This window comes from Anthonomus grandis, chromosome 8, assembly GCF_022605725.1.
Source record: "Anthonomus grandis grandis chromosome 8, icAntGran1.3, whole genome shotgun sequence".
NCBI classification, from domain to species: Eukaryota; Metazoa; Arthropoda; class Insecta; order Coleoptera; family Curculionidae; genus Anthonomus; species Anthonomus grandis.
This window is the reverse complement of record NC_065553.1, coordinates 4,581,783-4,606,216: the sequence shown is the minus strand read 5'-3', so window position 1 is coordinate 4,606,216 and position 24,434 is coordinate 4,581,783. Positions and strand designations below refer to the sequence as shown.

Genomic DNA, 24,434 nt, shown 5'->3' with positions numbered 1-24,434 from the left:
CTAAATAAAACCCATTGTATTTTACTTCCTTTTTAGGCTGTCCAACATAATTTGTGTTCCTATTCACACTAGAAATTCAATGATATGGTCTTATTATTACAGTAAAAAAAATACTAGTTATCCGTAAAATAATCTTAGTCAAGTTAAACCTAATTAATCCGAAGGGAATCCCCAAACTTTTAAACTACCGGCATCTCTTTTTCTGTCGTAAGTGTCTTTGTCATCGCAGGCATATGCCAGAAAGTACTGAGAAGGATGCCAGGCCACAGTGAACGTTGCCGCTTCTACGCTGATATCAGCAATTTTATCTCCTGTTTCGACAAACCCTGTAAAATGTTTAAGTTATAAAATCTTTATGTTATAACGTTAAACTAAACCAAAACAAAAAAATCCACAGTATCACAGTAAATTTAATTAAAGTTTACCTAAATGTGTCATTTAAATGGTGTAAAAAATTCGGGGGTCATAGGTTTGTTTTATTGAAGGCTGAAAAAAACGAGATAAAATTTCGATAAAAAAAACACTTGCCATAAATTTTGACCCTAAATCAAATGGTGGTACTGACAAATTATGTGGAAAATCGGAAAGGCTAGTTTTTGCAAGGTAGAAGGTTGTTTCGTGAATATTTTTTGACGTTATTTTTTTCGCAATGTGGGTTAGTTTTTTAAAAACGACATAGTTTTTTTGCACAAAAAAGGTAATAATTTCGAGAAAATTGAAAGTAAAGAGTTTGCTCTAATGGGTTGCTAACTGGTTAATCAACATAATAATAATAATAATAAGCTTTATTTCCAACAGGTTACATATACCCAGTTTTAGGAAAATCAATTAAATATGTAAATGTACAAGTACGAATGCATGAACTGTATTAGATTCATGCAACTAAACTATAAAAGAATTGCTATATAATAAAAAAAAGTAGTGAGTTTGAGAAAATAAATAATAAAAAATCAACACTAAACTAGGATAAGAATCAAGAATTAATTTAAATCAAAAGAGCAGAAAAAAAATGAGTAAACAAATGTATTCAAACTAAAAACTAAATAACTAAGAACTAAATAATATAGCCTCCCCCACCGACCATACGCAGGTGACTCAAAATAAGTGCCAAGTTGTCATGGTGAATGTCACAAGAATCAGCAATAGTGTTAAAGTTTTGACACATAAAGTGAATAGGACTCTGGTACAGAATGTTGAACCTGGCTGTGTCCAAGTTAAAAGCTGGACACTATCTAGATCCTGGGCGTGGTATATGAAAGCAAATCCTTTGCAAAAGGGATGGGGAGTCAATTTTATGGTTAAGTAAATTAAACAAGAATTTCACCGAATGCATTTCTCTCCTCTTCGCAAGTGACCGTTCAGTATATCTAGAGAGCAGCAGGTTATGGTCAAAACCCCTTTGAGGATAGACTCCATCATCCTTAAATGCCAAACATTTAAGGAATCGCCGTTGGACTGAATCTAATAGGTGAATGTGTTGGTTGTAAATGGGAGACCAAATAAGGGAGCTGTAGTCCAGCCTGGATCTAACAAATGCATAGTAGAGAGTTTTGGTAGTGGCAGTGTTCGAAAAAAGTTTGCAATTTCTAATAATAAAGCCCAGCATGCGAGTAGCTCTAGAAACAGTATCTTCGATGTGAGGGATAAAAGAAAATTTTTGGTCAAAGGTGACTCCAAGATCCTTAAAACAGGTAGATCTTGCCAGAGACTCTCCATTAACTGAGTAAATAAAGACAACTGGACTTTTGATTCGAAAGTAGCTGGCCACATTACACTTGGAAACATTAAGGTTAAGCCGGTTCAAAGTGCACCAATGGTGTACAGTATTGATGTTCTCTGGCAGTTGACCACAATCTGCTATAGAGTCAATCCTATGGAAAAGCTTTAGGTCATCAGCATATGCTAACCGAGAGCAACTGAGGGTGGAGATCAAGTCATTAGCGAAAACGTTAAAGAGAAGGGGGCCCAAGTTAGAGCCCTGAGGAACTCCAGAGGTGGGTGAAAAACAAGCAGATCTAAAGCCTTCGACCACTACAAACTGCGATTCGTCGCGACTCAACACCGAAAAATCGCTAGCGTGAAAGTGTAGATAATTCGTAAATCTCGGCCACCGATAATAAAAGGTAAGGTCTCACAACAGCGTTTTCCAAGTTTTTAGTTAATCTCATTAAGTGTTTACACATTTAGTAAAGTTATCTATTACCTTGTTTTGCGTTCTTATTGTTTGGTCTGCTAGTTATTATTTATTGTTAGGTACTTATAGAGTATGAGGTAAAAGGTGAAGGTTTGTCTGCGCACGAGGTCCAACCCCATTAGATATTTGCATATAAGGGGTACATGCAATTATTGGTAAAAATATATAAACTGCTGCAGAGTCATTTCGAAATGAGCCATTATTTTTGGCGATTTATCAGTAAAAGAATTTTAAAATGTATTGAGACAAATAGAGGTTATGTCGATCATTTACTGGCAAATATTCATAATTTTTATTTTAAATTAATCTTTTGGATTTTATTATTAACTCGAAATATAATAAAGCCATTTAAATAGTTTATGAATGTCATTTTTTTTATTGCATTGAAAACTTTAAATGTAAATATCTCGAAAAAGGTTAAACGTAGTGAGATTTTAGAAGTGTACCTTTTTTAAGCAAAACTATTTACACAATGCATATTTTACATTAAAAAAAACCTAAAAAAGTTACTGAGTATAAAAAAAAAACAAAATGTTGCTGAAATAATAAATATGGATAGCTTGAACCTTAAACTAAAGAAAAAAAGAAAAGTATATTTTTAAAAACATGTACTTTTTTAGATTAAACAACTTAAAATGGAACTCTGTTTGTTGAATACCTGTCGCATCGCTGAAAAAAAGAACATATCATGGTTCTTCTTAACTAAAATAAAACAGCGATTCCTTAATTTTTTTTCCTCCAAAACGGTCCATTTTATCGCTAATGAACAAGAGTATCATTTCTTTAGTTTTAGGTTCAGGCTATCCATATTTATTATTTCAGAGTCTTTATCATCAAGGGTGTTAACAATTTAAGCAATATAATATACAACCGAGTCTGCCCCTGGTAAAATAAACAAGGTAAATGCGTTTTAAGAGATCCTTAGTAGTATTGATCACGTAAATTTTTTATTAAATTAATCGAAGTACTTCAAAAGTTATTAAAAGAGAAAAACCGATTTCCAGCGGCATCTTTAAGGGGCCGTATCTTCGTACAGAGGGCCTATAGGCATTTTTTTTTATAGAAAAGTTCTATATGATTTTTTAAATTTTGTACCTGAATCCGAGAGAATTCCCACATTTTCTGGGACACCTGTATATGGGACACCCTCATTTTGTTGTGTTATTGTCCGGTAAATGTTTTTATTTTTGATTTTTAATGTATACGTCAAATTTCAGACTTTTATTTTCAATTATTTACAAGTCTAATGATGCCTTTAATTTAACTAAAGTTTATTAATTACATTTACTATGATACTGTGGATTTTGTATATTCTTTTTGTTTAATGTTCTAGCTACAGTATGAATATGGAACAGTTAAGGGTTATACAAAATTACATAATTAAAATCATTTTAAAAAAATCAAAACTCTACCCTACTCACATGTTATACTCAAAAGAAATATCTAATATTAGAACATTATATGTAATAGAAGTTTGCAATTATGTCCATTTAAATAATAAATTTAGTTGCATCATCATATCACATAACTATCCTACAAGAGGTAAATCAAATCAACTACATAACTCTATCTTATGTAAAAATACTATGGAACAACATTTTGTAGATTATTTAGGGCCAAAACTTTACAATTTGTTACTTCACAATATAAGAACTATAGAAATCATGGGTACAGTTAAGAAGAAATCTAAAGAATACATCTTATGTAACATCTTAAATTTTTTAGAAATTATTCAATAATAATTAAAAACGATGTACCATAAATCAAAATTAAGTTTATCTTGTGTATTATAAATTTATTAAGCGCGTTAGAAGTAACTAGAGCATTTAGAAAATGAGGCAATTGTTCTAATTTTTAGAGTAATTGTTGTATTTTTCAAGCACATACAGGTACTGCGTACCTAGGTGCTAATATTTATATAGCTTTTCTATTTTGTTAAAATTCGATGTAAATTACTTTATGTTTCTGTTTAAATATTAAATAAATAAAATAAATAAACATTCAGTATCTTTGTGAATTATAGATGATTTTTTTATTATTGTGTTAAGATAATAATTTGAACTAGAAACTATTCAAATAGATGTTAAACAAACACTTCTTATATCTAAAACATAAATATTTAAAATTTTATTCATGTCTGCTCCTTAATCTTTTAGGCCAATGAACTATCAATAATTAAAATGAGATTTTTTTTAGTCAATGAATAAAATTTAATGTAATTTTGAATTTCAATTATTATAGTGGCCGAAGGATATACTAATATAGAACATAATGTAGCCAATGTTAAGGTTTCAGCTCAAAGTTTGATTTGCCCTCAATCCAATCCAACTATTTTACATAATAAGAATATTACAAGAATATGATAACATTTATGTATGTAAAAATCTTAATCTTACTTACCTATATCTATAAGTAAATCTTCTGAAGCTGAAGCTAATAGCTGCCCATCATGGCTAAATGAAATAGTTCTTACTGGCCAATCCATCCTAAAAAAATATTGAGTGTGTCCTCAGGATTATTAAAGTTAAAGTGTTATTACCTGGTAAAAACTCTTTTGCATGCAAGTTCATTGATATCCCATAGAGATACTAAGGCATCAGCACTGCCTGTAGCAAAATATTTTCCTGTAGGATCAAACTCTATGCAGATACATGTGCCTGGGTGGGCTTTTATTATGTGCTGTCTTTTCAACTCTGGATAACTATACACAAGTTTTAAAATTTGGTATGTAAAAGAAACTTTTGTTGTTATTTACCTTAGTATATGAATACATCCTTGCCCATTTGTCAAGAAAAATAAATCACTTGTATTATTCCAACTTATTTCATTCACTTCAAAGTGAAACTGTTCTTCAGCTTCAATTTTATGAGTTCTTGCATCTATAAATGTGACCAGGTCCTCTTTATTTCCTACTGCAATTGCATTACCTTCAAAATATATTTTATGATTTTAATAAATAGATTTCCTTAGCTGGGCTGCTATACCATTTGGTGACCAGGTAATATTGATGTTTTCTCCTTTGGTGCTTATGGTTGCAACACTTTTCTGAACCCTAGTGTCCCAAATGCGTACTGAACGGTCTCCACTTGCAGTGCTAAGCAGGTCTGGATTGGTTTGGTGCCAGCATAGTTGATCAACAGATCCACCATGGCCTTTGAATGTGATTTCTTTAGTCTAGAATTTCATTTCTGTCTATTTAAATATAATACTATAAAATGATAACAAGGACGTAAATGTAGGGTAATGATCTCGCTTAGTCACTTCTGAAATTACACTAAAAATTATGGTCAAAGGCTTAAAATGTGTGTACGTTTTTCAGAAACAATATTCCGATAGCCCAGTAGGGAATTTTTAGGTGGATATTTAAGAAAAACTAAAATAAAAAAAAAATAATTTTGACATTTATTACATTTTGATTATATCTGAAATTAGCAACACAAACCAACCAAACTTTTCTGAAATCTGCACTTAAAATTATGCATAAATTGGGTCTAGTTTTGACACTAAGTATGAAATGAAAATGAGGACATTTTCTACAGTAATATAAGTTCTCAAAATTTCATTTTACAATGTTTTTAAAAGTCAAACCATATGTTTTATTGTTGACTGAGCTGACACACAATATACATATACATATAACCCAAATAATAAAATAACATACCTAATAAAAACTGGAAATTATATGATTGTAGATACAGAGTAAGAAAAAAATAAAACAAATAACTAATATACATAGTAAAAGTTTTCTCAAAAGTAAAAATGCATAATAAAAGAACAGATCACAAGGTGATCCCTTTATGTATAAATAATTTTTTTATCAATGCTGAATGAGGTATTGGCATTAGTAGGTTAGGGGCATTATATAAACTTGATTTGGTGATGTAAACCTCTGCCCATTTTTGTATGTAAGACTTACAATTTCAAAAGCCATCTAAAGTCAACTTTTTCTATATTTTAAATAAAGGTTTACAATGGTCCCGAAGTTTTGCCCCATACCTTATGTACCTTCTCTACCTACCCGAATATACCTTGCAGCACATTTTTTTAATACAAAAATAACATCCTTGAAGTAGTCACTACAGGATCCTCAAAGAGAAATACCATCTTAGCATTGACTTGAGTAAAGCAAAATAAACAGATGTCGCTAATGAGTGACTGAGTTCCACGGCTGTAATTCTAACAGTAAAGCAAGCAGATGCAATTTTGTTGGACAATAACACAACCTGTGATTTAAATTTTAGGACAATATCAATATTTGGTCTCAAAAAGGTACTCAATCAATACATTTTGGACAAAAGGATCCTCTAGACTACATTTGAATCACACAATACTAGTTTCAGTTAAGTTCAAAAGGAGAAGATTGAATCACACCAGGACTTAAGCCTTTAAAGTCTCATATGGTTAGTGCAATACCATACAATGCTTATATTGTCTGCAAATAATGTAAATTTTCCAGAAATATTTAGCTAAATATAATCGTTGATGAAAATTAGAAATAATAGTGGCTCCAGAACTGACCCCTGAAGAACTCCAAAATGTATAAAATTTCATCATTAGGATGGTTTCAGTTAGATTTACACACATTTTAAGTCCATATCTTCAGGTGTGATTAAGTGTGACTAGACCTTTACTAAATTAGTGTTGTTTGAAGTTCAGTATGTACTAAAGGGGAATAGAGGTTAAAGGATTTTGCTTCCCTATGTTTATATAAAAATCCATTTAATAAAAATGATTACTTTATTAGAATTGAAACTTACTAATCTGTCTCTTTCCAAAGTGTAAATACAGACGCATTTATCAAAAGATCCAGAAGCCAATCTTTTGCCATCACAGCTCCAACCGACTGAATGCACTTTGGAGCTATGACCTAGGTATTCTTTCGATTTACTATGAGATTTAAAGTATTTCTGAAACTCCTCGATTTTTTCTGAGTACTTCGTTGGCATATTTTCATTTATTTTCAACAGAAAATATGAGAGAAAAATGTAAAAAATACCGTACTAAGTCATACACAAAACATATAACATAACCTCAAATTTTGTTTACGTTTTCACAATTTTACTTATAAACAGAGGTAGTGGTGACATTCGACAACTGACCGTTGACATTCGGAGGCGCGTTGCCAATGTTACGAATGTATTCGTCGGTCTACAATTATTGAATTTGAAAATAATTAAATACAATAGTGTTAAAATAAACTTACAAATAAATAAGTATTGTGTTATTTTGAAGGAAAATGTGTAAAAGCAACTAAAAATTTAAAAAATACATAATAGCTCTGTGCTAAAAAAGGTGCTTTAATCGCATTTAGATCAAAATTATTTTGGCCTATATTTTACTAATATTATCAAAAGTAGGAACACAGTAATGGATTTTTAACCAGCAAACTAGATATTTTAACTATGATTGGTGGCAACACTGGTAAATGGGCTGTAGGCATTGCTGATAATTAAAAAATGCTGACGTGTCATCGGTCAATGTCAAAAAAAATTTAATCAATTTTGTTTTATTTAACATTTCCGCCTGGATGCATTCATTTGATCTTGATCTTTGAAAGGAAATATTACTTGATTATTGACCGATACGATATCCAATTAAGTTTATATAATTTCCAACACAACTCGTCCCTTTTCAGTCGTCATGTCTGCTCCAGTGATCTTATCTGCCACAGCTAAACATACTGCCACGGTAAAAACTACTTGACCCCCATTTAGAAAAAAACCATTATTTTAACATATTTTTATTACTTTCACAGCTAATTTTCTTACATGGATTGGGCGACACGGGGTAAGCAATTCTCAATAATAAATTAACTCATTTGCTAACCACTTGCCCAACTTTTTAGACAAGGATGGGCTCAGGCAATGAATGCCATAAGAAGCCCTTTTATGAAAGTCATTTGTCCCACAGCTAGAACCATTCCAGTGACATTGAATGCAGGATTTCGGATGCCATCATGGTTTGATTTAAAAACATTGGATGAATCAGGTCCAGAAGATGAAGAGGGTATTAAGTCAGCAGCGACAGAGGTGCATTCCCTTATTGAAAAAGAAATCCAAGGGGGAATTCCTGCAGAAAGAATTGTGATAGGAGGGTTCTCACAAGGTGGGGCTTTGGCCTTATATACAGCCTTGACATATCCTAAAAAACTGGCAGGTGTTGTTGCTCTTTCTTGTTGGTTGCCTTTAAGGAAAAGTTTTCCTGCAGCTAAGAAGTGTCCAGATGATATCCCAGTAAGTAAAAATGTAATGGTTATTGCATGAAGTTTCTTTTATAAGACTCATAAATTAATAAAATTTAAAGCAAATAGTCTATTTTACATTTGTTTATTTTAACTTGGCACCTCCGCTATTATCCTAAATTGCTTTTAAAACTTTAATTTATGACTTATTTATTTTTGTTGCAGTAGAATTAAGTTTCCACCAGATGTTGCCTATTTATTAGCAGCACTTGTAAGTTTTTTTTATCAGTAAGGTTTATATTTATTTTCATAAAAAATGGTTAAGGTTTTCACAATAAAAATAAACTAATTTAAATGTAAATTATAAACTACATTTCCATTCTTTTTGTAATTTTTTGTATTAAAAAAAAAGAAAGCTAGAAGAAAAAGAAGTATAAATATTAGGAAGCATGCCATCTTACTCATCCTTTGTTAATGATTCAAAGGCTTTAATTTATTTGTGCAACCATTATTGAGGGTATCCTCAAAGTTTGTTTTCCAAAATGCATTATTTAAATCTTTCTCAATAACTTTTTTAGATTTTTTTTTTAAATTCACCCTACTGGAAATTTACATAATGGTTGTGTTAATTATGTGAAAATACATGTTTTCTGTGTAAATGTGCCAATATAGCAACAAAATATGTCATTTTGTGTACTTTATGAACTAATGGTACTTTTAGCAAAGGAATTGTTGGAATGGGGAACAAATATCAAAAACAAAATTCTTTTCATTTAAATGTTGATGTCTTGACTTTTAAAAAGTACTGAAGGGAAATCTGTATCAACTAAAAAAAACAAAGTTTACGTAAAGCAAGTTTTTACAGTATATTTTTAAATAATGATAAATGTGACTTAATCTTTCTAAATTAGTTGTTCTGGCAATTTATTATGTAATTTCTATTTCAATAAGATGTGCTTATGTATTAAGGTGGATTAAATTCATTTTATCTAAAGAATTAATATTTTTAATTCCATTTATGTACAATGACTTAGAAAAAAAATATTTGCAATAATAATTAGTAGTTTTAGTAATTCATTTATTGGTAGTACTAACACTAATATTCATTAATCAAATCAAATCAAATATGCTTTATTTTCATATAATATAAAAATGTTGATGACAAAGCTGACTTAAATATAGAGTAAACAAACAGAAAAATAAAGAAACATATAAAAAATGGGAAAATGGGAACATATAAAAAATAAATTGGTCAATAAAATTACAATATCAGAAATTATAAAACATTTAAACATCATATAACAATAAAGCATAATAAAAACCTTTAAAATAGTAGTAACTAAAATTGGCCAAAATGTATCATATTTATTCATCATGCAATGCTGTAAAAACCACCTTAAATCAACTTTTTTTTAGCATCAAATCTGAACCTTCTATAGTAAGTCAATAAAATCAAATAAACTGAAGAACTTAAAAATGGTTCTTCTATAATGTATTAGGCTTTTACAAGTAACATATTTCTTATTTTTATTCTTTATATTATAATAAACAAGATATTTTTATATATAATACAACAAAAAACAACCTAAATTTATGCAACAGAAATATTTTCCAAAATAAGAAAATTTGAAACAAATTCCCTTTAATACTTTAGTTGACTATGTTACTTCAAATTAATGTATACTAATATAAAAAAAAGCACATCATAGGAACTATATTTTACAAATGCAATAATATTGGGAAACTTGTATTTAAACTATATTCTATGTCTACATTTTCTTACATAGAGAATATAACTTGGTTTTTATATAGGTTGGATGGCTATTATAAACTTTTAGACTCAAACAGTAAACATGACAGTCTTATAATTGGAACCTTGGTGTGACACTCAAATCACAAAACATTAACCTTTTTTTTAGGTTACTTTTACTACTAACCTGGTGCAGACATGCAAAATACTTTTTTGTAATATGAATCTCACTAAAGCTCGGATTGGCAATGGTTGCCATTGATTAATTTACTCTAATTGAAAACCTAGGACTTGGGTTTCATTTTTATTCTTAAACAACATAATTTTAATACATTTTTAAAGAATTAATAGTTTTTTTAACTTGCATTGGTACATTCAATTATACCAACATTTAATTTTAATTCTACTAATGCATAACCTTGGTCTTAAGCAGTTTAACAATATTCCAAATGTTAATAATAGGCTTCTTGACTTGGTTTTCTCAAATTTCGACGTCAGTGTCATCAAAAGTATATCACCGCTTATTGACGAAGATTTGCATCGTCCTGCTTTGACAATTTCTTTTAAATCGGCTTCCCCTCATAAATATAATCCTTCTATAAGTTCAAATAATCTACAGCAGTCTAACTTCAGAAAAGCAGACTTTCCACTCATATATAATTTGTTGCTTGATGCAGACTGGTTGTCCGTCTTGCAGTCTTCTGACGTTGACAGCGCTTGCAAGGAACTTTACAAAAGACTTGATTCCGCTTTTGCTGCTTCAGCACCTTTAAAACAACGAAGACGACGGCGATTTCCGAAAAAGCATATCGTGATTATAGATCCTCTCCAACTGAATTTAATCTTTCCAGATACAACAGGCTTCGTCAGACAGTAAAATTTCAAGCCCGTGAAGCCTATAACTCATTTGTGACCCAAGCCGAGGAGAACATTGTCACTGATCCCTCATCATTTTTGGTCTTTTGTTAGAGCTAAGAAAGGTCACTCTTCACTTCCGTCTATCATGTGCGATGCCAATGGTAATTCTTTTCAAGGAACAGAAAATATTTTGCCAAACTTTTTCAGAATGCCTATAAAGATCCAATCAACCTTGCAGAAACCTATCCTCCTTCTAATTCCTTAGACCCTCAGACCTCATTAACATTCTTCCATCAATTACCACTGAGGAAATTATTGCTGCTAGTCGGAGGCTAAAAAACAAGTTGACAGCCGGTCCAGACGGTGTTCCAAGTTTTGTGGCTAAAGACTGCGTGTTTGTCCTTTGTCAGCCTTTATGTCATATTTTATTTTGAAAACTGGCAAATTTCCAGGCGTCTGGAAATGTGCTAAAGTAATACCAATTCACAAAAAAGACGATTGTTTATAACAGAATTCTTTCCCAAGTTCAATCACTACTCTCTATAGATCAGCACGGTTTTATTCCTAAAAGGTCGTGCATCACTAACCTCTGTAATGTGACTCATTTTATTTCTTCAGCCCTCGATAGAAAAATTCAGGTTGATGTGGTGTATACTAATTTCAGTAAGACTTTCGATCAGATAAATCATAGCATTCTGCTGGAAAAATTGAACAAGCAATTCAACTTCTCAGAAAGGCTAATTTCGTTGCTTTCGTCATACCTCATTCTGGTCAATATATCAATAGTATCTTGGACTGCTTGTTCTTACAGAGTAACTTGGACCTAATTAGGGGGTGGTGCAGTCGAAATCAGTTATGTCTTAACATCTCGAAATGCTGTGTGATCTCCTTTCACCGATCCAAGGATCCTGTTTTGTTTAATTACAATATAGACAATCAAATTCTCTATAGAAGTACTTCTATTAAAGATCTAGGGGTTGTATTCGACGATAGGCTCACATTTGTGCCACATATTGAACAGACAGTGACCTCCTCGTTGAAACTTCTGGGTTTTGTCATTCGAAATAGCCGACTCTTTAACAACTCAAACTCAATAAAACTATTGTACTTCTCCTTTGTTAGATCAAGACTGGAATACGGTTCCTTGGTGTGGTGTCCTTTCTATGAATGCCATGTTGGCTACATCGATAGTGTTCAGAGAAGGGTTTTAAAGTTTCTTATGTTTTGTGAAGATGGAATATATCCTGTTAGGGGACATGATCATGATCTGATGTTAGGTAGATTTAATCTGCAATCTCTGGCCATGAGGAGAACAATTCATTTTGTAACATTCTTATGGAAGTTGGTCAATAATCAAATAAATTCTCCTCCTCTCTTGAACGATATTCTATTTCATGTACCACGATTTGCTTCTAGAGCAAATATCACTGTTGCTATAGATCGCGCCAGAACTAACATTAGGTTTCAGGATCCCGTATATCAAATGTGCAGAATTTTTAATTCAGTATCATCAACCTGTGACATATTTGTATGCTCCATAAAGGATCTACTTTTGTCTCTGACAAACCAACAGTTACCATAATTCCTTTTCTCTTCCTTTTTTTCCCTTGTCCCATGAATCCCTTTCTTGTGTGAATGCTAAATAAATAAATAAATAATAAACAGCACGCAAATCAAGAATATGCCTTAAGTATTATGATCTTTTCAACTAAAATGTTGATCCACATAAATACCTGAATATTTTAAATTTATTGTCTCTATGTGTGGTTAGCTTTAGACTCGCTGGACAAAAGCACTATACTATACTTTTACAGAAATAAATTAATTAAACAGTGATAAACTAATTGATGATTTGATCTAGTTGATATTTACAATGCCTATTTTCTGTCACATCTTCAATACTTACTTCCAGAATGAGGTTCCTGTGGTGCAACAGAATTTTAAAAAGTTCAGGTACTTCTACTAAAAAATTGGAAAAATTGACTCCAGAAATTAAATCCAAAATCATAAAAAAATTACAATTATATTTCACAAAAATCGTCATACATTTGCAAGATTCTGAAGTCAAGCAATGAGTATAGAGTGATAATAATTCTTATAGTATCTTAATGATTACTACTTTATAGACATTGAATAACAAAGCTTTCCTTTATTGTATTTGGCCCCTATGCTAACAATTTCTTGTCTCTAAATATGTCATTCCTACTTAACTATCTTTGTGTTTTAGATATTCCAGTGCCACGGAGACTGTGACCCGGTAGTACCATACAAATGGGGCCAAATGACCGCATCGGCTTTAAAACCATTATTAAAGAACACTGATTTTAAATCTTATAGAGGTCTGATGCACAGTTCGAGCGACGAAGAGATGCGGGACATCAAAATGTTCGTTGAGAAATGTCTACCTAGTCAATAATTTAAGCCATAGAGCATTTTTAATTTTTTTGCTTTTATATAAATTAGTTGTCATTATAAATAATGATATCTAATACCCTGGTTTTTGTAGAGCTTTTTTTGTGGATAAACAAAGCAATTATAACAAAAATCTGATTCTTAGTTGGAATGTAATTTATTGATTTCATTATGATGTAGATGGGGGATATACTAGTTTTTAAAGAATTTATAGTAAATATGCACTGCAGTTACTAGAAAATTTAGCAAATTCTAAGCAGCATATTGTTCCATATAGAAAAATTGATTCAATCCGGTGAAGAATGAAAATACGACATACAATTTAAGATTGATTTATGTGGGTTAATTAAATTGTCAAATTTTATTAAGTAGTATAAGTTTGTTTTATTTCAGAAAAATTCCATAATAGGTGCCTTTAAATAATTGCTATGCCCTAATTTCATAAGAAACAACATCAAATATATGGAGGAACCCCGTTTCTTGTAGCGGGATTTTAATAGGTTATAGAGAAGCTGATTTTGCGACGAGATAGATACAGACTGTCGGAAGTTCTGAATAAAAAATAGCTTTTTAAATTATAACATGAAGAGTACTTTTGATTTTTACATTTCAAAAAGTTTAAAAGTCCAATTAATTAAAATTTATTTGTGCTGAAAATAAACAAAATTATAATCGATAACACATTATATGTCCTATCCATCAGGATATCTTCTATTTGGAGTTTAAATTTACTTATGTCCATATTTCTAATATTGTCAGGCAGTTTATTATAAAATTTGGGTGTATGGAAATTCCATCTGTATGGTGGTTTGAACTTGAGTGCCTTTCCAGTTATATGGTACTTCTCTCCAATATTTTTATCAGAACATCATGTGATCATCACTTAATGTGATTGAAGCAATCGTTTATACATATTTGTGTGGATGGACTTGTTTAAAAAAAAGTTTTTATCCTGCTATAAAAAACGTACGTACCATATACCGGGTGACACAGGAAAAAGAGAACACTTATTAACTCTTTTACTTTTCAAGGTAAAGAAATGAAATTCAATATATCGATAGTCAGTTCCTGTTTAAGCGGAAGTGACACTAATTTGCTTATTTTATTAATTTTTGCCTAAAGATCGGTCTGCAAATATGCAGCTGTAATTGACAACAGCTGCGGTGGTGAAATTGCAGGAGATGATAATATTGCAGATGCTTTTAATTCCTATTTCAGCACAATTGGAAAAATTATGGCGGGTAAAATTAAAAATCCAAGACAGGCCAGCTTAAACCCAAAAAATAATCCAAGTGGAAACTATGTATCTTAAACTTATAACGCAAAATGAATTAATTCAATTAATAAGCACTCTTAAGACTAATGCAGCATCCGGAGATGACGAAATACCTGCACTATTTTTGAAAAAGTATAAACACCTTAATAAACCAATTCTACATCTTGTAAATTTAGTATTTGAGACTCGTATTTTTGTCACAATTTCAATTTGGATTTAAACAAAATAAAAGTAAAGTCCAGTGCAACAATATATTAGAATGGTCACCCGTCAAAACACCAGCATTTTACTTCTCAAACAATGTAAATAGAAGGTGGATGACATTGTTTGGCAGGTGGAATGCTGGTGTTTTGACGGGTGACCATTCTAATATATCGTTGCACTGAACTTTACAAAAGATGCGGTGAATTGTATTACACAACAGATTAGAACAGATAGGAAAGTGTTTCGACTATGACAATATTTCTGGACCTCAGCAAAGCGTTCGACACTGTACATATGATATTCTGCTAAAAAAACTGGAAAATATTGGGATTCGAGGGATCCCTTACAGCCTGTTTGAAAGTTACATTAACCAAAGAACACAAAGCACCAAAATAAATGGATGTGTCAGTTTGCCTAGGTTGGTAGAATATGGTGTGCCACAGGGAACTGTCCTTGGACCGGTATTGTTTGTGTACTTGACCAGAAAAATCAAGCTTTTTATGCTTCTCTGTAGATTCAAGAACATCTAGCACATTAAAAGAGATCATATTACAAGAAAACGACTGTGGCATAACTGAATGTTCTTGCACCCAGCAAATAAAAAGGCAGACCAAGGTTAAATATTTAGGTGTTATTTTGGATGAAAATCTAAAGTGACACCACCATGTTGAGTATATTTCCACTCGAGTTCGGAAACTTATTTATAAATTTCGTCAATTAAAACAATTTATGCAAAAAAAAGACCCTTACGACCATTTATCAAGCTCTGGTTGAATCAATTATAAGCTATTTCATAACATCATGGGGCGGAACAAGTAAGACCATCCTAAAACCTCTTATAATTACCCAAAAATATGTTCTGAAGGTAATGTTTAACAAACCAAAATTGTATTCCTCGGATATTTTATTTAGAGAAGCTAGATTGTTGCAAGTAATTCAAATTTACTTGAAAGCAGTGGTTAGGCTTCTGTGTAAGAATCCACACTACTTGCATTTCACATCTCACAATCAGAACACTAGACAAGCTTTAAATAAGAATGTAACTATCCCAAAGACCGCAAAAACTAAATGTCAAAAAACTTTAACATATACCTCAGCAAAAATCATAATCAACTTCCCGTAGAACTCACAAATAAACCCTATAACAAAATTAAAAGTAGAATCCACGACTAGATATTAGATGATAACATCACTTGGTTAGTATGATACACATAGTACTGTTTATTTTTCTTCCTGTTTTTTTCCCTTTCTTTCCCCTAATTTAATTTAATTCTATTTTATTTTTTGAATCACTTTTGTTTATATATTATTTTCTTAAAAATTGTTTTTATTTTAATTAATTAATTTGGATAGACAAGAAATGCACACAGTATTTTTAAAATACCATTGTGCATTGGGTATTCTTAGTGGTTAAGCAGTTGTTATTTTATAATGTATTATCTGCTGAATATATATTATTATTATTATTATTATGCGACCCTTGGTATATTATTACGTATTTCGATAGAAAGTGATATTCTGGGTGATGCCATGAATGCGTTGGAAGTTTTAATTTTTAATCAAGTAATCACAGCCAAAATAATATGCATTGCATTTTATTACTTGAATCTTTTACATGCCTATTTAAAATTTCCAAACCAGTATTTTTCGCATTTATTTTATTTTTTGAAATGCAGTTTTTCAAAAACAGTCAGTAAACATTTCAAATATTAGTAAACACTAAAATTGCATTTGACAAGATGTGAGGCATATAGGATCAAAACCCGCTAAATCCAATTTTAGTCAAAAATATGTTATATACATGATTATATTCGTCATAAAAATATCTATCCACATGAACAGAAATTCATTAACAAAATCCATCTAATCCACTATAAAATATAGTTTAAAAACTCGGTTCAGTTTCAAATTCCCTTAAATCCAACTTGGTTTATTTTCAAATACCGCCAAATCCAAATTAGCCAATCAGATACTCAGCTACGTGGTCATGTGGTCAAAATAGAATTCCGTTGATATTATTATTTTGAATTGCTGTCAGAAACGTCTCGTTTAGCTAAGGATAACAAACTAAGGATGGTGTGTTCCTCTTTTAGATATTCTGCTGTAACTCTACCAAAATACCCAAAATATAAACATTGTACTAAAAGTTATAGATGCAATACTTTGACAATGTTAGATATTAAAAAGTTTCATAATGCTTTTTACGAGAACCAAACTAAGGTGGGTCAAGACAACTTTATCATAAAGTTCTCCCAGATAGAGGTACCACGTCGCCGTCGAAATAACAAGGGAACATCCAGTCGACAATTTGCGTGCAAGTATCTTATCCCAAAGAATCAAAATAATAATTTGGTACCAGTTTGCCGTGAAAGTTTTTTAGGTGTACTTTGCCTTCGTCCAGATAGATTAAAAGGTGTTTTGCATCGACATTTCACAAGTCGTAATATGGCAAAAGAAAGGCGAGGTGGAAATAGAAAAGAAAGATTATTTCAGCCTAGAAGACATGCAATAATTAGCTTTATAAAAAAATTTAAAGCTATTGAGTCTCACTACTGCCGCAGCAAAACAGCATGCAGAGTTTATTTACCCAGCAGCCTAAATATTCAGCGTTTTGGAAATTATACAAAAGCGAGGCTTCTCTGGAGCTTCAGGTAAAAGAAAGTTATTTCCAATCAATTTTTAATACCCATTTTAACATAGGGTTTGGATCTCCACGTACTGATGTATGTTCAAAATGTTTGGAGCTTGGAGAAAAGCTCCTAGAAAGACTACTACAACTACTACAGCAGATGTAAATAGCTCCGCACGTTCGGAGCTATTTACATCTGTGGTTATACATATACAGTTGTCTGCTGTAGTATATACTCTGATCTGCAATTTTGGGCAGAGTTAAATTCTTTTGACAATCAAAACTTATTATTAGCAACTCTTCTTTTTTTTTCTCTCAATTTTGCAAAAAAAGCTTTTGCTCTCAGTTTGTGAATTCGAAGTTCAATCATTATCTTGTTTTTCTCACTCGCATCTTTTTCCTCTTTTAGCTTTTCTCTAAGCTCCAAACATTTTGAACATACAGTGCGGAGCTATTTACATCTGTGGTATAACTTCACAACAGTCACAGGAGACTCTCATTCTTCACTTACTCCAGAAAATGTTCGGATTTTTGCATGGACTGAGGATAAACATCGCAAAGGAGCAAATGAAATTGCATCTGCATCTGCTGTTTTTTATACTTTAAACCATAGTAATTTTGATGGTATTGAAAAAGTTCTTAAAAAGTCTTGTCGCTGATGGATGCAGAGGACAAAATAAGAACAGCATCATGTTGGCAATGTGTTTTAAATGGTTGAGTACTGCACCTATAAAAGAACTAGAGCTTGTCTTTCATCCTGTTGTTGGACACTCGTATATTCCTCTGGACCGGGTATTTGGTGATATTGAGAAATCCATTAGAAATATTGAACAGATAGTAGAACCTATAAAATACCTGGATATATTTAGACAACATGAAACAGTTAGTTGTTGAACTGGGTAAAGATGTGCCAGTTATGGACTGGAAATCTGCTTCAAAGAAAGTTTTAAATCCCCCATCTAAGTGGCATTTTAAATTCAATATGTCCAAAAGGTTCATATTAAAAAGAGGGAGGAATAATACCGTGACCATAAGGGAAGAACAAAGTTATATGTCTGACCTTAATCAGAGCAAATCTGTCTGTAAAAAAGGAAAATCTCTAGATTCCTTAAATCCCTTGCCAATAGAAACTGGAGTACCACCAAAAATTAATAAACTACAGGATGTGTCATCGCTATTAATTAAACATTATGGAGCCCAGTGGAAAGATTTTGGCAGTCTAGATTATTATAAGCTAGTGTTAGAAAAATATCTAGGAGGGACTTATCCGCAAGAAAATTATGAAATCGGTGTGGACGACCAAAATGATCTCTGTGAACCAGTAGAGATAGTTCTGGATTTAGTAGTTTAGATTTTTTACTTGAAATGTGTCTTTTTGTGATCTGAAGATACTTTAAAAACAGATCTTTAAGTAGTCCTATATTTCTTTTTGTTATATCTGTTACATTTTCTTTGGTTTAATTTTCTATTATAACTGTGTTTCGTGACAAACTACACTAAGTCCATTTTATTTACGATCAAAATCCACTAAATCCATTTTTTATTTCCATTTTCTGAATTTTGGGTAAAATTCAGGATATTTTTTTTTACTTAAATAGAGTCTAATAGTATTGAAGAATCTATAAACAAAACTTTAACCCTAAAGTTGATTTTAAAGTTTTTAAAGAACGAGTGAAAATCGCAGCCATTTAAGGAAATCTATTAGTAAAAAAAAACTAAAGCAGTTAAAGCAATTCATATAATAAGAAAATATCACATAGCATAAACTAATAATAAACGATAATATAATAAAACCATTTTAAGAAAAATATAATTATTTATCTTCTAAAGGAGAAAGAAATAGTATTTTTTAACATTTTCCTCATTGTACACTCTTCATTGACCTTAGCTGTGGTATTCATAGGTGACTTTTAAATCTTATTTATGTGTAACATGCTAAGATACTTTGTTAAAACATTTTATGTTATAAAACTTTGATTTGAAAATGCTTATCAAGATTGGCAATTTCAAATATTTAGAAAACATCACAGATTAGGTGTTCTTTAACTGCTACAAATTGGCCAAATAATCATTTATTTGTTGACGAGTATTAGTTAAAATGGCATAAGGCTTTCTTATATTTTCACGGGGAAATAGTGCATCATAAGAGGGAAATTGCAATGAAAGTTTATCTAATACAGATACATAATAAAAATATAATTAGAGCAAAATTTAAAAAAAAGTTCTCCCTATGATAAACTTTTGAACAAAACAAGATATTCTTTAGTCACATTCAATACAGCCAAAAATTAGGACAGCTTTAGTAAATTCAGATATGGTTTGCTTAACTCCTCATTTAGGCCTTCATCTTCTGAACTATCCGATATTAAATGATCACATTGATTTTTGGGCTGAGTAGTGCTAAATAGGTAAAACAAAAAATAATTTACTCATGACGGTTTACATTGGCAAGTTAGTTATTTGCATGTACCTGCTTTTTGTGACATTGATCTCTAGAGGTTTACCACACCAACCTCCTCGAGGAGTGTTATTATTGAGTCCCCATATCTGTTTTAAATGTTGAATTTCTTTAATTGTTAATCCAAATTCTGGCCTGTAATTGATGAAGATTAATGTGTAGTAATCACACAATACAAAAATTATTTCTTCTAATATAAATGTAAATATTACTAAACAATTTTGGATGGAGACACCTATAGTAGGTAACATTCTTTCACTGTTTTCCTCTTTACCTTCCAATGTCACACTTTATATAGCGCTTAAATCGGTTCTTGAGACTCTGCCAGGAACGATTAGGGCACACTTCCTCCTGTGCCATTTTTTGCCAAATTACATTACCACCTACTTCACATTCGAACTTTTTATCTATGATATATTTTAAGATTTTTTTATCATCTGCTATTTGAAACGGTACAGGCATAATTAAAAAAAGTTGGATTTAGATTAATAAATAAAGAAAATATTTTTAAATGATCAAAAAAGCATCAAAACAAATGTAAAATTTGAAATAACGAAATCCGTTTTTGTGTTCTCAAGGTCATTCTGAAACCAATGACGTCATTTGTGTGACAGCCTGTCAATAGAATGTTTCGGATAAGCTGTGAATCATATTATGTTCAATTTGAATCATGTTTTTTTATAATTAGAAGTAGAATAACTAGAATATACACTATTTAATGCCCATTAATGAAGTGTATGGTTAAACGAGACTGTTATAGGTATATATTATATTACCTATAAGACAAATTTCGTTTTTATGAAAAGGTATATTTTGGGATATTTTTCTTGGCAAAATATATGTAACTGTTTTTCTACGATTTAAAATTTTTCTCCAAATTCTTTTGCACTGGTCATAAATGTTTTCTAAGGGGCAACAAGATCCAAAAGAACGTAAGTTTGAAAAGATTTATGTGATCAGAGTAATAGTTGTCAAGGTCAAGTTCATTTCGAATTCTGAACTCCTGGGGTCTTTTTTTTTGTCTGTCTTCCTCTTATATACCATATTTATAATCCACATAGTAAAGAAGTCCCATATTTAATTAATTATGCACTAAAATTAAAAATAGAAGAACCTGAAGAACCCATTTTGGCAAGATATTTTTTGTGTTCTGCGCCCGCGCTGTCAGCTGTCACAAATGTCATGTGTGCAGTGTAAAATATGAATCATGTTTCTAATAATTAAAAGGGAAATTTCTGGCAATAATGGTCGTTAATAATGTATGGTCAAAGAACGAAAATTCTTTTTAAAGGTAGGGAACTTTTATATAGTAAATAATTGTTATTGTGAATCTATTCTCCAAAGAAAATATAAACAAGGTCTGTCTACAGTTTCGAATTCCGAAAGCATAGATGTTGCGTTGTTCCTGTTCGTTAGGTGTGAATTAATACAATCGAAAATAGTTACTAATTTATTTACACTTTTTACTACGAAAAGACGATCACTTAAGCCGCATTTACACGAGCAATTATTGTTCGGCCACTCAATTGATCAATCTGGAGCAATTAATGGAGCAACATCTAGCAAGTTTATTAAAATACGGCAATTATTTCGGCAATATTGCAATTGCTTAATGTTGCCGAGACGAATTGCCGAATATCCGCTGGACATGGAAATTTAAGTCAATTTTATTTTGTATCTCGCTTTCACATATTTATTTTTTGGCTTAAGGTCTCGCTTCCACTGCGAGAGCGAGGTGCCGGGCGTGCATGCGGGTTTTTTTTTGATACAATTATTTATTTTTAACAAGAATTTTTATTATTTGTGTATATATGATTGCACATGCTTCATAGTAAAATGGCTTGGAGTAATGAAAAGATTATTAACTTTATTGATGCAGTTCACTTGCGTAATTGCTTGTGGGACAACAAAAGTTCTGACTTCAAAGATCGCTTGCTTAAAAAAGATGAATGGACGTCTATTGGCCTGCAGTTTGAAATTTCCCACGACGAGGCAGCAAAAAAATTTCAAAACTTGCGCACATACTTTAATAATGAGTTAAAAAAATTAGAGAAGAAGCAAAAAAGCGGCAGTGGCGCTTATCAAGAAAGCAATTGGTTTGCTTTTAAAAGCTTAAGTTTTTTAAAAGTCGTAATATATATATAAAGAAGAATATATATATATATAAAGGCTTCTAGCCTGGGGACAACGGATTGATAGTTCAGGATTACGTTTCATAAACCCGGAAAACTTTTGAGTTTTTAGTCCATGTATTCGGCATATTCAATGAATATTTTACGGCTATTTAGTAGGCCAGTTTACGTATTTCTTTTGGCGATAGACCGTAAAATATTTGAGATTCCCTTATTATTTATTTAACAATGGATGTTTCCTGCTCAACGTTAAATACTCGTCGTACGCACCTATATCCCATTGTTATAGTTTCAGTGGACCCTTGTTCAATAGATTCTTTCTGCTTCTTAATAAATCTGCCTAATGTAACATGATTCAGCTCAAACAAATCTGCCGCAAACCTTACGGATGCTCCATTTTCAATAACCTCCCTATACGCATTTTCGTAAACCAAGTTGGATTTGGTACCTCTATTTGTTTTCCTGACCCTTTCACGTGGCATTCTATAACAAAATAATAGCCCTCAGAGAGTTTGTTACAATCAGTTAATCAGTTTACGCAAAAATAATATCAATAGCCTTCTATAAATTATGTTTCAACCGTCCTCGTAAAATTATTTACATCTTGTTTCAATTGTCTCCTTCAGGTTTTTTTGGCAAAATATTATTTTTCTTTAAACTCTTTAATTAAAAGTAACAAGTTTAGGCTGCTAAACCTAAGCAAAAACATAAAAAAAATTGATTAAAAACAAAAAAGTGGTGTAGTTACACTTAAATTCCTTGTTTCCACACTTTTTAGATGACACCTAAAAATTACTTTGTTGACATAAGAGAGCCGAGCGCAAACACACCCACTTTGCTCAACTGCTAGTTTCACACTGTCGAGCAGAAATGTGGAATTAGTCAGACGTTGTGAGGCTGCGTACACGAGTTTTTACCTTCGCGTCTAAAAAAAATGGCGACTGTTTCAACCGTCCCCTGTTTCAATTGTCCCCGGTCTCCCCTACCGACTACCTATAAAAGTCATAAACTGATTGCAACAAAAACTAAGAGCCTTCCAATGGAACCAGGTCGTTCTTGTTTGGTTTTTAGTTTCTTAAACATCAAAACAGTGGCAAACTTTCTAGCATTTTCCATAGTTGGTTTGGTTTGCTTTGAAAAATTAAAAAATATAAACATAAACCGATGCCAACTGTCTAACAAATTCTAAGAAAATCAACCGAAGCGTTTCCGAATGTTTAAGTAACCGAACGGCAATCTGAGATCTACCGAAAATTTGTTCATTAACCGGTTAATTCAACCGCAGTGGGTTAATGGTGAATTCTAAAAAGTGCCCATTTTATCTTTTTTTGTTTTTGAAATATTTTCAAAAAAACCAAAAAGTTGCATTTTCGAAAAACTGCTGATTTTTTTTTTATATTTTTATAATCTGTAAAAACAACCCTGCATTCAGTTTTTCTTTTTAACGTTTCGGTTGTGAGATACTATCATCAAGTTCCTTTTTTCTTCAGGCCGCTATTTTGTTCTTTACTTTGCTTTGTACTTTTATTTTGTTTAATTACTACTTCTAAATTATTGTTCTATTGATGCTTACATAATTACTAACTTTTTTAATAACACAATTTCAGTTTCAAGCAGAACAAGTAAAACCTTTACGTGTTCTGCTTCGTGTCAAGCATTATCCCGATTAACCTATTCTTTTTTATTTTTAACTTATCCCTAAAGATAAAAATCGAGAGGAGTAATATCTGGGGACCTAGCTAGCCAATTTAAAGGTCCACGGTTTGGGATAACTTTGTTGTTAAATACTTGTCTTATTGAATTTTAAACTTAATACGTGTTTGTTTCCTGAATCTGCTCTTGCAAAAAAAGGGTTAAATACCTTTGACTAATAAATGGTCCTAAAAGGTGATTGTCTAAAAACAAATTATACCAATTAACTTTCTTGTAAGATAATTTTGTTAACTGGGTGATTAACTTACCATACAAGTTCAAATCTTACTTGTAGCCTACATTTAGCCACTTCATGAGGATTCTCAGTAGCCTAAAATTGATGATTAAAGTTAAATACTCCGCAGTTGCTGAAATTTTGTGGGAACTTTGTGGTATTGCCACAGATTACTCCTCCTGGAAGAGTAATGGAAGAGTAATCTGTGGTATTGCCTTACAAACCAGTTTTAAAATTCTAATCGCCTTAGGTAGTGTGTATCTCTTAAACCCTGAACAATAGTGAGTTTATATATGGACGATTTTTTTTTAGAACTCTTTGAATGGTAGTTCTTGGTATACGTATATCATACATAGTTGCAGCTTTCCTGTTCACTTCCTGTCAACGATCACGCGTTCGCAATAAAATGTTCG

General features: G+C 31.5%; 4 protein-coding genes across 4 annotated transcripts in view; 2 read left to right on the top strand and 2 right to left on the bottom strand.

Moving 5' to 3' along the window:
* Window position 1: 1 nt before the first annotated feature.
* On the bottom strand, window positions 2-7,246 carry LOC126739882 (THO complex subunit 3). The gene is made up of 6 exons (XM_050445701.1): window positions 6,952-7,246; window positions 5,179-5,368; window positions 4,950-5,121; window positions 4,734-4,895; window positions 4,595-4,680; window positions 2-326 (listed from the first exon to the last, which is right to left on the bottom strand). Exons 1-6 carry the CDS (start codon window positions 7,138-7,140, stop codon window positions 154-156), a joined length of 972 nt encoding a protein of 323 aa, XP_050301658.1. The 5' UTR covers window positions 7,141-7,246; the 3' UTR covers window positions 2-153.
* Window positions 7,247-7,662: 416 nt separating this feature from the next.
* On the top strand, window positions 7,663-13,539 carry LOC126739884 (acyl-protein thioesterase 1). Its single transcript, XM_050445703.1, has 4 exons — window positions 7,663-7,882; window positions 7,950-7,981; window positions 8,040-8,427; window positions 13,211-13,539. The coding sequence occupies exons 1-4, from the start codon at window positions 7,835-7,837 to the stop codon at window positions 13,397-13,399; spliced, it is 657 nt and encodes a 218-aa protein (XP_050301660.1). The 5' UTR covers window positions 7,663-7,834; the 3' UTR covers window positions 13,400-13,539.
* Window positions 13,540-19,228: 5,689 nt separating this feature from the next.
* LOC126739885 (uncharacterized) lies at window positions 19,229-20,662 on the bottom strand. The gene is made up of 3 exons (XM_050445704.1): window positions 20,237-20,662; window positions 19,975-20,097; window positions 19,229-19,904 (listed from the first exon to the last, which is right to left on the bottom strand). Exons 1-3 carry the CDS (start codon window positions 20,422-20,424, stop codon window positions 19,793-19,795), a joined length of 423 nt encoding a protein of 140 aa, XP_050301661.1. The 5' UTR covers window positions 20,425-20,662; the 3' UTR covers window positions 19,229-19,792.
* Window positions 20,663-21,099: 437 nt separating this feature from the next.
* LOC126739880 (UNC93-like protein MFSD11) overlaps window positions 21,100-24,434 on the top strand; it is a 31,775-nt gene continuing 28,440 nt past the window's right edge. Inside the window, exon 1 of the mRNA XM_050445698.1 lies at window positions 21,100-21,253. Within this exon, the coding sequence (XP_050301655.1) occupies window positions 21,224-21,253 (30 nt within the window). The 5' untranslated portion in view covers window positions 21,100-21,223. The remainder of the gene's footprint in view (window positions 21,254-24,434) is intronic.